The 15,857-nt window shown below is 41.8% G+C and overlaps 1 protein-coding gene across 11 annotated transcripts in view; it reads right to left on the bottom strand.

Moving 5' to 3' along the window:
* Positions 1–15,857, bottom strand: part of LOC100651941 (protein tramtrack, beta isoform) — a 45,301-nt gene that overhangs the window by 27,386 nt on the left and 2,058 nt on the right. For 5 of the 11 annotated variants that reach the window (XM_048404354.1, XM_048404356.1, XM_048404355.1 and 2 more), the window contains exons 1-4: positions 15,500–15,811; positions 3,277–3,663; positions 2,295–3,048; positions 2,125–2,184 (exon numbers count right to left, since the gene is read on the bottom strand). In XM_048404354.1, the coding sequence (XP_048260311.1) occupies positions 2,125–2,184; positions 2,295–3,048; positions 3,277–3,495 (1,033 nt within the window). In that variant the 5' untranslated portion in view covers positions 3,496–3,663; positions 15,500–15,811. Of the gene's footprint in view, positions 1–2,124; positions 2,185–2,294; positions 3,049–3,276; positions 3,664–3,814; positions 4,253–7,236; positions 7,472–9,775; positions 10,059–14,306; positions 14,578–15,499; positions 15,812–15,857 lie in introns of those variants that run through there. The other 6 variants (XM_048404348.1, XM_048404352.1, XM_048404349.1 and 3 more) reach the window with 5 other exon arrangements.

Below are 15,857 nucleotides of genomic sequence, written 5' to 3'. Positions count from 1 at the left end.
GCGTGTGTGCTCGTGTGTGTGTGTGTGTGTCTGTGCGTGCGCGCAATATGCGAAATGGGATCGAAAAAGGTAAGTAAAAGTGGCAGTAAATAGAAATGTATATATAAATATATAAGTCTAGATTAGAGAAACGAGTGAGGAGAACGAGCGTAAAGAAGAAGGAACGAAGCGCTGCGCATTGGCCGAGCATAAATTACAATGGGTATGTATATTTTATATTATGTCCCTTAACGACAATCGGTGGGTGGTAGGTTAGATTTTTGGAGGCTACAGCATTCAAAAGGGAATATATATCTTGTGTGTTTGTTGGCACGTTTTTTTGATTCCGCTCGAACGTCTCGTCGTTTCAGAGGAGCATACACAAACGCCTGTATGGGCTCAACGAGACGACGGCTTCCTTTCTCTCTCATACACTTTGTTTCTTTTTTCGTAAATATATGTGTATGTATATATACATATACACATGGTACGCATATGTATACATATTTTTTTGAGATTTTTGTTTTCTATTTCGAGTTGTCACAGGTCAACGCGTGACTTAAGTAGAGGTCTCGTTTTTGAAAGCCCGTTAAACTTTGTGCGCATCGTGTTTCGATATGTTTCGCCTACGCGGCTTAACACTGCCGAAAAATTCGTTTCAGATTGCACGGAAAAAGGAAACGGTTATTATCATTAGTAGTAGTATTGCTTTTTTTCTTTTTTTCTGATATTTTTAACAGACCGCGTGAAACCCGTGACACGCATAAACTCCTGGGAGCCTATTCACCTTCTCCGGATACAAATCACAAATACTTTTTTCAATACTCAGCGAGATTTGTTGACCTTAATTCCATGTAAGGATGCTAGCTCAGGCAGTATCCTCGAGTTAACATCTTAACGAATTGCACTCGTCAACAAATTCATCGACTCGAGTCTCAATATTATTTCTTATTTCTTTTTTTTTTTTTTGCATTCATTATTATTTTTTTTAGTGTACTTGAGTCTACGACCAAAAATAGCCTCCCCGGAAATATTGCTGCGATACTGCGATTCGTAATTAGTTTGCAGTCGCGCAACGACGAGCAAGGTATAAAATTAACAGATGAAAATTCTGAAAAATTAAATTGATTAGCACATCGTACAGCAGTGTTTTGTAATATTTTCTTTTGCATATTCATCATTCAAATTTATCAAGATAATTGTAATAATTTTGATAAAACAAATGATAGGTAAATATGTAAATAAATATTTGTTAAGGATAAGAATACAATATCACCTGGAAAAGATTGCAAACGGAATATTTGTGTGTAATCTCTGTTGGTCAACATCGAATTGTATGAGAAAGTTAAATGTAATTCAAATGGAGCAAAAAATGAGTTATTTAAACATTGATAAAAGCCTATATTTGCCAAATAGGCACGATATTCTCCTTTTCAACTAATAGAAAATGATTGGGAACGCTTACATATCAATATTGTAATATACATTCAATTACTTAATATTTATCCTGAATGCATTTAGAGTATCCTGTTCTCACGTTAATAAATATTATTTGAAATCCTAAAATCAATTCACAGATACTCGATAACAGAAGTCTTATTTTTTAATTTCAATGATAAGCATAGTTGGTGTGTATATTAGATGGAAATGACACAATGCTGTTGTTAAGTTACCGAGAAGCTAAGTTTACACGTTATGAGGACCGAAACATGCAATTTCAAATAGTTTTGAAAAGGTAAGAGATCCCTTTTAAAATCGTACAATGCCAATCTTGTATCTTTCGTATCTTTCTATTATTTTCAAAAGTATAAATCATATTGACACTGCAAAAAAAGACACGTACGTTCGTGGATGCGGTTACATCGATAAATATCGCTTCTTAAAACTTTAATTCAAGATCGCGTTGTATCGTTTTCACCCGATATACGCACCACTCATAATTCTTAATTTTTGAACTTAGAAACAGAGCTAAATCAGTTGATACTACTATCCATTGATTAAAGATTAAATTTGTTCAAGCTAGTGTATTTGTACCAAAGAATGTTTTAAAATATGTAATGACACCGTGTTACTTCGATTATTCACGACATAGATGGTGATTAAAAAGTTGCGTTAATCGTGTAAGCTGATAATGGAATTCCTTACCTTGCTTGAAACCTTCGTTCCCTTGCCTACTGTGTGGCCGCGCGAACGTCTCATCGGAGGCTAACAGATAAACAAGAACCAGTCAGATTATTGACAATCAAGCAAATTTTCATGAATAACAAAAACAAATAAACACATTTATTTAAGATAAAAAGGAGAAAATGCTTTACCTTGGGCAGAGGTGCTAGGCGTCGGTTCAGGTTCCCGTTTAACGCGAGATGTTAGTGATTCGGGTGTGTCAGTACCATTTTCCGTTGGTTCGTCCTTTCTCGTCGACGACAAAGAGGAAGCAGCCAGGCTGGTTCCCGATGATGCTGAGTTCCCGACGTTATTGCTGTTCACGTTGTTACTACTTGCCGAAGCAGTACTGGAGTTTCCGCCTCTACCATTATTACCGGTGCTTTCGCTCTGAAAGTCGATACTCATCTTCATTTCCATCATTTCTGGCGAACCTTGTACGAGATCTGTCCCCGAACAGGACTGCAGCTCCTGGCCAGTGATCTCGCCGATCGGCGTGTCGGAAGAACCGCTGAGCTTCCTCGGTCTGCCTCTTTTTCTCTTTGGCGCGGATAAGGCCGAACCAAGGAGAGGATGGCTCGACATATGGTGCATCCTCTTCTGCGAGACGTGGTGGTGAGGCCCGATTTGGTTTATTCTATGTAGATTCGGTGGTGGTGGAGGTACTGTGTTTTGATTGCCAAGCAACGAAGAGGTAATACTAGGCAAGTCACACTTGTCCTCGTTTACCTCGGTCAGGCCCTTTATCCTAAGAGACTCAGCGACTCTCAAGAAAGCGGTTAGCCTATCCTGGTCGACGCTGACCTCCCCACGATACATGAAATCCAAAAGACTGCGCATATCCACGTAGGGGACATCTTTAAGAATGACTATCGGGTGCTTGTCGGGGTGTCCGACGAAAAGGGCCTGCAAAGATAGTAAGAAAAAAATACTCGGTCGGTGTAGATTCGGCAAGGGGGTCGAGTAAGAAAACGTTATGAATTATTAATACGCGTCATGAATTAATCTACCGTGATGAATTATTAATAATGTTCTAGAACGCGATTCATTGGACTTCAAAAAGAAAGCATACGTTTCCCCCAGGATCTCCGGTTTGACGATGCATTGTTCTCTCTGGATGAGACTTGTCCTTACCTGAAAATAGGGACTACACGCCGACAACACCATCTTATGTGCCCTGAGTAACTGACCCTCGACGGCCAGCGTAACATCGACGAACGACTCGTCATGGAGTAGTTGGTCGAAAACGGAGAGTAGATTACTTTGATGATTATTCCAGCGCAGACAAAATCTCTGCGACGCCATCGCTTCACTTCTCAGATCCGCCAAGTTACCGTTAATGTCCGCTAACATCAGATCTAGTGTTGATCTTTTTATTGGTATTGCTGCTGCCGCCTCGTCGTCGCTTCTTTTCGCCTTCCTCGACGAAGCCGCTTGCTCTTGCTCGTGCTCCTGCTCGTACTCTTGCTCGTGCTCTTCTCTTCATCGGCCACAGTTTATCATATCTTTCCTTCACATGATCTGCGTCAACAAAAACGAAACATTTATTTAACATTAACTTTTATTTAACATTAACTAAAAATCTGTATTTCCTTTAAATAAAATTATTTCACGCAGATACACATTCATATAATTAATACGAAATTTATTATACAAAATGATGTTCAATTACTTGCACGATAGTCGAACTTGCTTCGACGTAAATGATTCATCTCGATATGAATCACTATATATATTACTAATTCGTTCTCGCGATCAACGCGTGCGGAAATGCTAGGCGATAACCGTGGCTCGACAGAATTCCTACACATGGAAAATTTCTTGAAAATCATGTACGATCCTGGACGAGTCCTCTAAACGTTCCACGTATATATACGATAACGCCTGCATGCATAATCGTCCATATAAGCTTGCGAGACGATACGCACGAAGTATGAACGTGGGTGTACGACCCTGGAGGACGTAGGTTGGGCGAATAGGCGACTCGCTTCGTTCGTGCCTTTTATGTAATTCTCTCCTCACCCCTTCACCAGCCCAATCACGGTCACGTACGCAACGTTTGTTTCGCCAAGACCGCAGAGATGCGGCAGAAATGACTTTCCTCGGTTAGTCGAAGGGCGGAATTCGTAATCTGCCACCAGGGAAAAGGCTAGAAATAGCCGAACAGGTCGCCAATCCAACCGTAGCCCACGATCAAAAGAAACAGATCAGCCGATTGGTGCCATTTATCGAAAAGGAGATAAACCGTTGACTCTCGATACCTTCAGATCATTTCTATAACGAGTTTAGATTATATTCGTACAAAGTTGCGAGCCAACAATATGATCAGAAGGAAAACAAGAAAAAAAAAAAGTAAAAAAAGGGGGAAAGAAAAAGAAGTGCAAAAACGTTGTGCGCAATCGTAACGCAGATAGCATAAATTATTTATGTTTTTCACGAACCCTCTATAACTTGGAATTACATATCTTATAGTCATATCTTTCATATTCCGTTTTATCCACTTATCATTTTATATACTCTATATTATATTTTATTATTGTAAATATTATTGAACTCGTATAAGACCGTCTATTTACATACGTACTGGCTCTTAATTTATATATCAAAATGAGAAACTACATTGCACTATAGATTCTTTTTTTACCGAGTAAATAAAACTCTTGTCGCGGAGAATATCCTGAATGTTGAAATACGTTAAACTTAATCGAAAACGATAGCAGGTACCGAACGTGATATCTACCGTTGAAGATCCTTAGGTATGGAGCAACAAGAAAAATATCCGCATGAAAAATCCGAGAAACGGGAAGCAACTTTTTCAGCGAATGATACGGAGGAGAATAAAGGCGAGAGGAAAAGAGAAAAGTCCTGCCTCCGCCTCCTCAGTCCTCGGAACTACACAACGTGTGGAAGAGGTCGACGGGTCGGCCGAGAGAATCAATAGCATTTTCTACGCATTCGGATCGATACCGTGTTCCGTTGCTTTCGCGCGCAAATCTCGATATATGTGTATACGTACACACATATCCATCGACACGTGTACACGATGAACCACGCGAAGTCTACATAGAATGTTCATCATGAACGTTGTGTCGTATCGTTATATATTCGGTATAAATGGAGAATAGCAGTGCACGACCTTGCACGACCTTGTTAATACCTTGAGTGAATGGTTTTCACGGTGAATGGCACGTCATCATGGTGCAGCACACACCTCGGTGGCGGTACGTTAAACGATCGCGATCGAAGATTTCTGAAACGTCGTGGCGCGAGTTTCGATAGTCGACTCCTTCATCTTTCGACATCGCTCGATTCAACCTCGACTTCCTGATAAATGGATTACGTAATGAAATCGTGCGAACTCTCGACCGCTTTATTAAATCGGCTGCAAAAATGTGGAATTCACAGTGTGACCAACGTAACTACGAAGACTATATGACGGTGTATCGGCGTCTAACAATCAGCCAGCGCTCTTTGAACCTTTTTCTATATACACCTTTCTCTTTCTCCATCTTATGAGTTAAAAATTAAATAAAGAAGAAGAAGAAAAAGTCGTTTTCATATAACGATTACGACATACATGTGGTACAAGCGGAGGAAGAGGAAAAAAAAAGATGACGTTTTAATCAGTGTAGACATTCCGTCTACTCTAAAATAAAATTCTGACCCCTGATGGCAAATACGAGAATAATCTAGACTCTAGACTGTATCAGAGATAACGTTTACGCGAATAAATGCATAAGGATCGTTAAAGAAAATCTACGGGATACCGATCAGTGTTTATTCTACCGGGACATTATCTTACGTGATTACGTAAAAAATTATTGAATCAACTGAAATACGACGTTGCTTCTTCGATCGGTATTATTAGCATCTTTTTGATAATACTTGGGTTAAAGGAATATTTTCGATCGAATCGAAATAGATATCGCTGCGAAACGCGAAAGATTGGCAAACTTGTATTCAATGAACCGTACATGAAAGTTAATAGAGAAGGAAACGAGACGAGAGGGGAACAGACGTAAATGAAGACCGTGACAGTGTACACAATTGCGTTCCTCGAAAGGTGCACGTATAACCAATATCGAACCACCACTCTTAGTCATATTTGTTTAGTCGCGCAGACACACCGGACCGTGTTCGACCAGTTTTCGAATGAACATGAAAAAACCTGACGCTTCCACACACAGGGCCGTGTTAACGACTCGAAATATAAAAGTAGTCTCTGGATTGCCAATCGAAACGTCATCGCCGATTCTCGAACCCTATTCAGATTATCAACACCGGCCGCCTGGCGAATACGCTCGTGTCTCTATTCAAGCTTTGGCGATGATCACCTCTCGCGATATAATTAAACCATTAATTACTTCCTATGCTTTCGTATCATTCTTCTTATTGAAGGTGTATCATGACGTTCTAACATGTGGAAGCGGTCTCGAACGCCGATTAACGTACGTTTCGCTCTAATAACGGGAAATCGAGAAATTCGTGAAATAGGAAGCACGAAAGCGAATCGTTGGGGATCCAGCGACCGTACACTATTCGTTCGATCACGCGTGCGACCGTGTTCTACGTGGACGATAAAACTCGATTAAATGATATTTACAACTTCTCTATCGAATCGATTTGCGCGACAGAGAGCCTGTATAACATGTATGTACGCGAGTCTCTATGCTGCTAAAACATTTGCATTCGATAGATAACGTCGTTCGAACAAACGCCGATTACAAATCGGTGAAAGGTTGCACAATAATAGAGGAGCGACGAGTAGAGGGGACGATCGAGCTGCTGTTGGTTTTATCTGACCGTATATGTACCACCCTCTCGATCATTTCTCGTACGAACTTCGATCCGTTGGAATCCCTTAACCATTACGATCACTACCATTGATATTACGATATGTAGCGTCACCGCTGGATTCTTTCTTACAATTAGTTCAACAACGTTGTCATCGTAACCGACCCCATTGTTCCTAGCTTACACGACTATGTATATTCATCGTTACTACGAAGATAGTTTTAACGATGCTCACAAAAACATTTGCACGCTATCACGCTACTATGGCTAGTCACATGCAACACGCACACGTTTACTCACGGTTCGTTTATAGAGAACGAGCGAGTCTCCCGACGCGGTTGACCCCGAAAACAACTGTGTGTTTTCGCGATTGATGGAGAAGAATATCTTCGCGACCGTGACGGCAACGATGACGGAAAGAATCGTGGAGCCGCAGACAGTATAGAAGCTAGCGCAAAGAGAATTCGAGAGCGCGTTGCACGAAGAGAACATTTCGCGGCTCGCGTACTCGATCGCGATTTATGTTGTAAACAGAATGAGATGTGGGCCATCATCGATGACACCGCGAGATGATACGTCGTATACGATCCATGTTGAGCGGTCAGCGCGCGCGTGCGTTCTCTAGCACGCGTACGTATACTCATGCAACCGGTAGCAGAAAGCTAATCAAATCTACGCGCATACATGCGCACACACACGTACAGTGGCGTTACACGCACGCCTGTTGCTCACGCACGTGCGTGCACCAGCGTATCCGTATGCGTGTCACGCACACGGCTGGGCTACATTCTCGTTTCTGACGCGCACACGTCCTTAAAGCGAGAATACATGTATGCGTTCGTACGTGAGTGTACGCGACTCGCTCCTCTCATGGCCACGCATTGCGTAATCAGCACCAGCGGCAGAGTCACGCCGAGGTACAAAACGAACGACAAAGCGCGGCAAATACCGCTGCGTTTCGAGAGCCTGAAATCCTCGCTCGTCCTCCCTATCTCTTTCTTCGTTTCTCCGACTCTTTTCCTCCCTCGTACATCATTCTCATTCTTTCTCTCTTCCTCCGTCTTCTCACGTCTCTCTTTCTCTTTTTGTTCTTCTGCTTACGTGCCCTCCCCTTGTTGGCTGGCCTGTGCCTCCTACCTTTTACTGTTTCGACGCTTCCGCGTATAGAGGATACGGGTATATGTACAGTACACACGTCGCATGCACGCCTAAGAGCCGGACGTAGTGTGGCTGTGTTCTCTACTAGGCATTCTGGGATCCATTAATAGCGTTTAAAGACGATAGTTTTTATCCTAGGATTATTCTTACTGCGATTCAGCCGAGAGATACGTATCGATAGAGAGAACATTCCGCTGAGTCATCGCTCAAGGATGTACGTGTCAGTCGACAAAATCGTTTCTGCAAGGAATTCTGCGGCCGGTCACGCTGTGCACCGTCGTTGCGCCAGCAAATATTTTTCCGTTTTTCTCGGTCCCACGTGAAACCAACCACGGTTGTAATAACGACACTCCCCGCCACTTTGAACCGATTCTCGAGGGCCGTCCTCGCAATTGCCACACTGTCGAGTTTTCATTGCGAACCGACTCTTTTACACTTCAAATTTTCTCGTATTTGTAAGTACGGTTAAGAAAGCGTCACGAAACAGAGCAGAAGGAAATACAGATTATGAGAGAGAAAAAAGGAAGCAAATAGGGACATCCGGAGGCGCTACTCGGTCTAGAATAAGGGTTGCTTCATCGATCGACCGAATTTTAATGGTGGATCGAGGTCGAAGCCAACCGAGTGTGCAACGAAGAAGTGAAATGGCTAGATAAGCGGTTAAATAGATAGGTCAACGTGGAAAAGATTCAAATTCTGTTTGACAAGGGAACGTTGGTAATCGATTCGAAATTCTGCAGGATCATACCGTAAAAAAAGATAAGCGGGATGTTTCTTGGCACATCTTCCTTACCATCGATAATGGAAAACTGAGAGAAAATTGAAGCGAGCGACGAGGTTGGGCTTACAATAATCAATATCTCCAGCGACGAAATAAACGCTCGAAGCAAATCGAGAGTCTCAGCACAGCCGTTTGAGACAGAGATGAAAAGGGAGGGTAAGAGAAGGAAAGAGGGGGCAAAGAGAGAGCGATTTGGGGTAACCTTTCTGACGAGATTTTCCTCGCGTGGTGGTGATATAATTCGGGAGTGTTTCAAATCGAGTGAGGCAAGCGTGCACACTCGGATATCTGTCCCTTGTCGCACCTCCTCCCACTGGGGGAGTGCCAGGATGTGCTTGGAACGATGAACGCGCTCACAGTTCACACATTCCCGAGCACACCGTGGCTGCGTATGTGTGTGGCAAAATGTATGAAGGCGTGCATGAGGCACGCGTATACGCGTGATAGTTTGTCGGCATCGAGGCACAGGTACAGCTCATTCCGTTAGGTTGTAGTGGAAGCACCAGGTACGAAGTTAACGGAGAATTTTGCGGCAAAGGGGAAGAGGGATTGGCTACTGAAGAACGTGTCCCACATTTTAGAGCCTTCGTGGAGAAATACTCGCAACATTTCTGATTCGTTCGTTCATTCGCCAACAAACCGACACCACGCACAACACCGGAATATACGGCGTTTTTGGATTTGTTTCGCCATACGAATGGAAAATCACATCAAGCTTTTTATCGCATATTCGAAAAGATTCGCCCCGCTTGTAGCGAAAATAATTGGTGGTTACTACTACTGTGTATATACGAGAAATATGCATGCATAAATTCAAGACATTCAATGAATAATGCGGTCTTATTTACATAATTAGGAGTTCAAAGGTTTCGAAAGCATAGGTTTAATTCGAAAACTTACCACTGATGTCGCCCGAAATGTCTAACCACACACACATTAGTAACCGTAAGAGAGGTTTTCGTGTTGACATCGTGTTCCCCGAACAATTGAAATTTAACGAGTTTCAACCGTTTTTCGAGACGTCGAAAAGCATCGTCAACCCTAAAAGAATATCGTGTACTCCGTCACAGGATTCCGAGACGTTGAATCTCATCTCTGAAGAGCTTGCTCTTTTGCCCCTCTCAGACATGTGACCACCACAAACACAGATTCAACTTACACAGACTAGTCTGAGCCACTCTCACGCACTCACGCATGCACTCACAGACAGGTCGGCCATCTTTCTTTCTGTTAGCCTGCACCCTACTCCTCCTACCCGCCATCGCGCCCTCCTACACCTCCTCAACCTCGTACCCACCCCTCTCTGACGCTCCTCGCCCTCACGACCACCACCCTTCCGCCGACAACGACGGTCGACCTCGCTGCGCGCATTGGCGTCCACCCTACATTTTTTCACAGTCGAACGTTCTCGATTCTCAAAACTTTCCTAAACATCATCCTCTACATGCTCAAAGGTTCCTGCGAATAGCTGTATAAACATTATGGCTCGATGCAGAATAACGACAGTTTACGACAGGAAAAATAAAAATTTACGACCGATAGTGGAGAACAACCACAAGGACATTACTTAGAAAAAGGTGGTCAAGTCAAACCTCGACGCAATTTTCAACAACGATATTAAATATTTTACGAATATTTTGGTTATTCATTTTGACTTGTATTTAACGGACATATTATGTTAATTTTTTTTTTTTTTTTTTTGGAGTTTATACATAAAAGTGGTCGACCCTGTAGCGAGCTGCGTGGCTTTTCAGCGATTTCCTACGCAACGTTCCGTTCCCATAGAGCGATTAAATCTATGCACCGTTGCCGACCCTCCGTTAAACATGATCGCCCCTCGATGCGCATTGCTGCGGCGGTCACCCCTCTTTTTTCACTAAATTTTTTTCCCTAGTATCCTATAAAAAATCAACTTCATTCCAAAGGATAATATTCCGCGCTGTAAAATAACCTTCTGCAGTTCGACCGTTAACAATTACGATTTTCAGATGTATTATTTCCACGGATACTACTATGTCGTAACGATGCTATTAATAAATGGTACTGCAGCAATTATAGTTGTAAATAATTGTAATTAATAACTTCGATTACTACTAGCTTATTAACTTCAATTTATAATTTGCTTTATTATTATATTTTTTATTTTAATAAGATCGAGAGCAGATAAGGTCGGTATATAATATTGTTTAGTTCGCGAATAACATAGTTTCAGTGGAAACTGAGCTAGCATGAAAAAGAAAAAAATTGTTCGATTAGATCAACTACGGCGCTGTTAAAGGACTGACTAATAATTTGCTTGTAACTCGTTATTCAATGCGACCTCAGTTTTTCAAGCACGCAGTCACGAGAAACGTGGCAACCTCGGTTGACGTACAGTGTCGTGCAAACGTATTACTGTATTACGTACAACCACGATACTAGCAGGTGTAACTAGGGCGCGAAGCTGAACAACCATTTCGCGATATAGTTGCATGGTGTTATGAAAACAGGTGCAGGTATACCCGATTCTTGCTCTACGACGTCCAGTTTAGACCGACTGGCCTGTTGTTGACACACCATCCCCGGTGAATCATTCCAAGGATAAAGGAGATTCAGACAAAAGAACGACCAGCGGAAAATAAATACATACTTCGAAACGTTACTCTCGGAATCTATTATTGCGGAGCATTATCAAAGTAACTGACCCCTTATAAACAACGTGACATGTAATATGCAACAATAGAATGCGAACAGGGTGAAGTATTCGTCACTATTGAGAAGATTATATAGCTAGAATGTATGTCACCACATTATAATGATTAACATATAAAGTTAAATCCTTTGTATCTCTTCATATATTTACTATTAGTCGACCTTTTCTGCTGATCAGCCGAGAAATGGAATAATATAGTTCAAGAAGTATCCGTTTGAAATATACTATCCTAGTGTCGCTGAAAAAGTAACATCACTATTGTTTTCCAGAAAGATTTAGGGTTCTTGAGCAATTAACGAAAACACAAATATGTCATACTATATCTGCATGAGAATCGAAACTGCAACCAGTTGGCAAAAATGCAAACTGCTGTCAGAGCTCGACATTCTTGTAATGGATATATCCTGACGACCACGCAGTCGTAATCCACACACGTAATAAAAGGAACAACGGATGGGGAGTACAGGGAGAGGCAGCACGTTGCACAGTCATCACCGTTACACGAATGCGCAGGCGCACGAAGATCGTATACACGTTTTTTTGCACATAAAATAGAAATTGGTAATTCATACTATCTTATACTAAAGTAATTTAAAACTTACTTCATCTTAACGTTATCGACAATCTAAAAAATACAAAACGTAATGTGAAACACGTTTTCTACAAAGTTTTCTACGTGTTCTATCGTAACAACAATTAACAAGTTACCACCGTTTCTCAAATTTGTTCGCCAGAAAAATATTTCACATGATTGAAAACGTACAAGCACAAAATATATTTTTTGATTAACCAAATGTCAAAAATGTTCCTCTATTGGCAAAAAAGTTCCTTACTCAATCGTCTTTTTTCGAATAACCTGCTGACATAACCCTCTAACAGAATAGATAGTGAATCGCAATGGTAGTAATCTATATTATCGACCAACATCTAGATGTGCGGGAAATTTGAATAAAGGAAGGTCAATATATAGCACTTATCGATTCATTCTGAGTTAACAAATGATACTAGTCACTTTAGTAAATTAACAAATTATTAACATCACAAAAGATACTCTCTAGGGTATACAGTTATTTAGTATAACTCTCCCTATAACATGCGAACGGCCACCATCATCACCACTTTAATCGACGCTTCAACCCCTCGCGGGTACCATGATAAAATCGTCACGCTACTTTAATCAGGAACCCGCAGGAAGTTCCATGTAAGTTCTCATCGAAACACACGTGGGTACGAATATGTTGAGCTTCAGTGCACAAGCTAACACTTGTCGCTTATGTGCAGGTTATATCATTTTTTTCAAACGTTTCCGTGATTCACAATGTAGTTTTCAGACACAATATTATGGAAATAAATGTCGACAAAAATGTATACGTTTCCTCACTTCCTCGAATAAACTAGGTATTAGATAGTCAATTCACTATCAGATGCTAAACAATATTCAATCGCAAAATGCTGTCAATATACATAATTCTTTACCTGATAGTAAACAAATAAGTAGACAGTATCGCATTTAAATAACGCATGAACAATACAGGTATTTGCAACATTTGTCTCGATAGAAAATGATTTAAAACATTTGTTTTTTAAATTATATTTTATAGGCGTATAACTTTGACATTAATGTAATACATGTAAAACCAACAGATAAAAAACTAAAACACTATCCAAAATGGAATAATATAGACCAGTGGAGACACCACGTGTCCCAACCACGTGGTTGGCTGTTAGGTTATTTCACTTGGCGGGAGGTCAATAGATGAACGCTTTTTTCTTTCCTGACATTTTTTCACGTGTATTTAAAAATCATGCGATACAGATGTAACGGAAATGTAACTTTTGAAAGAATGTTAGTTAATTGCATCTATAAATTTACATGATGAAACAAGTGTATATATTTTATGCGTATTACGAGAGATAGCTGTTGAGAAATTATACAACACAATTTTGTAAGCTAGGTACAATCTTTGTTCAAGTATGTCTATATCTCAAAGATAACAACGAATCCCTGTTTGAGATAACTTGGCTCGACGAATAACGGTAAATGTGCACTTTGAATTCTTGTACGATGTACTCACAATTCTAATCTTTCGGCAAAAAAAAGATATATATATATATATATATATATGAATTTGACGATTTTCAAGAAATGGGAAACACTGTTAAAGAAGCAAACACATCCAAACAATACAAATAGTTGGATAAAATTTTGGATCACCCACAAAGTTGAAGACACGGAAATAAAATTCACCTCAAAAAGTAAATGCCTTCATGGATTTTTTAAATAATTCTGATGATATTTCACACAACATTTAACGAAGACGATAAAAAGATATCGAAGCGAATCGCAAAACTGCAAGTGGAAGCATAGGTTATAAATACATCACAATTATGCACAATGCACCTGTAATACGCTGATATACGTGTATGTCACCATCTACTCCACTTTCGTCCACAAACTTACTTAATCGCAAGGCCTTCTTTTATCGATTACGAACAATTTGCACAACCGAATACCGTTTTCTTACTCCTTTCTATTTTTTTTATACACCCCGATGTAGCACAAGTTACATAATTTTTCACCACAATATAGGAACGGAGAGATTAATTAACGCACGGGTGGTGACACTGTCGACTGCCGACCGAAAGGCACATTCTGACACGTGCTCGAACTCGAGGCTGTGGCACTGATCCGATCTCGCGCGTTTGCGGAGACGAGTAAGGTATGTGTACACAACTCACCTGTTATGGTATGTAGTAACGATTGCAATCTAAACCGAAGGCTATATTAGTCAAATGAGAAAATACGATATAGACGGGGGAAAATCACTAAGAGGAAGTGAACACGAACGACAGTAACAATGACGCTCCCTCATGAGGGAAGCAACTGCAAAGGTATTACTGGAGCTAGGGAACAAGCAGCTGAATGAACACAACAAGGGGGAGGATGGCCGGCGGATGGACGAACGAACGACTCGACTCGAGTCGAGTCAGCCTCGACACCCCGGGGCGTATCGGCGCCTATGGGCAGCGCCATGTCCGACCGCGACACACGTTCGAGAGAATAAAAAAGACAGAGAGGGGGAAAAGAGAGAGAGAGACAAAGTGCACGAGGAAGACAGAGTGATTCCAAGAGACGAGGGAAGGAGAAGGGAGAGAAGATTTACGCAACCCTCTCTCGCCAAGCGAAAATCCACGTCGAGAGGCACGCTGTCGTCGATGCGTCGATAAGCCACGTAGTATCCTCCTCCTTATGCGTACTTCACTTTTTTCCATGTTTTTCCGAGAAATTGCGAAACTAACCTCTTTCTTTTTACCCCGTGAACGTTTCCTTTCTCTGTTCCTCTTACTGCGTTAACCCTTCCTACGTGTACATACACAATATCGCACCGTGGCGCGCACGTTCACACACATAAACGTGAGCGTATAAACATATGAAGCACTGGCAAACACTTTTGATTCAAAGTACACCACACAGCAACTGGAATGACGATGACGATGACGACGACGACAATAATGATGATGATGACAACGATAGTGAGGGTGATAGTAGTGATGGTGATGACGACGACGAAGACAGCAACAACGATAACGAAGAACACACGACACGAATTGTGAAATGAAGGGAACGAGGGGCGAATAAAACGAGAGGCAAAAAGCAAAAGATAGATGCACAAATAAAAAGGGAGAAAGCGCTAAGAAAGTGAGAAAGAAAGAAGCGTCCTCTCTTCAGCACTGGTAATATCGATTCATAGGGTAGGCACGATGGCAACGACCCTACCTGGTTTGTTGAAATGAGCTCGAGGTGCACGGAACGTTTTCACCTTATCGACACCGCCCGGTTTTTCCCGATGACACCCGAGTTCGATAGCAGCACGATTCTACTTAATACACGGTACTTTTGAAAATTTACACTATACACCACGTCGACTTACCTTGGCATCCTGGGATGCGGCTGATTCGACGACGGGGTGAGAGCCTCTCCACCGAGGACGTACGACTTCGCCCGTGCAGCGCTAGGACGCCATGTCATCAAGTCGAGGCGCGGACTCGGGGCAAATCGCGCATATACACACCGATAGAGAGAGCGCACGAACACCACGTAGCTGACCAACCCGGTGCCTGCCGTGCTGGGAATTCCTGCTGCGCCACCGAACGGCCGTCACGGAACCTCGCCTACGCCCGCCTAGCGCCACGACCGTGCTTTCCGTTCGTGGTACCCTTCACCGCTTTGCAACGCTCACGACACCCGCCCGTTTGCGCGCCCTCGTTCAACCGAACCACCGAAGTTGA

The sequence above is a fragment of the Bombus terrestris genome, chromosome 3 (genome assembly GCF_910591885.1).
Source record: "Bombus terrestris chromosome 3, iyBomTerr1.2, whole genome shotgun sequence".
In the NCBI taxonomy this organism is placed as follows: domain Eukaryota; kingdom Metazoa; phylum Arthropoda; class Insecta; order Hymenoptera; family Apidae; genus Bombus; species Bombus terrestris.
Note: the sequence above shows the minus strand (reverse complement) of the source record. Positions and strands in the feature narration are given on the sequence as shown.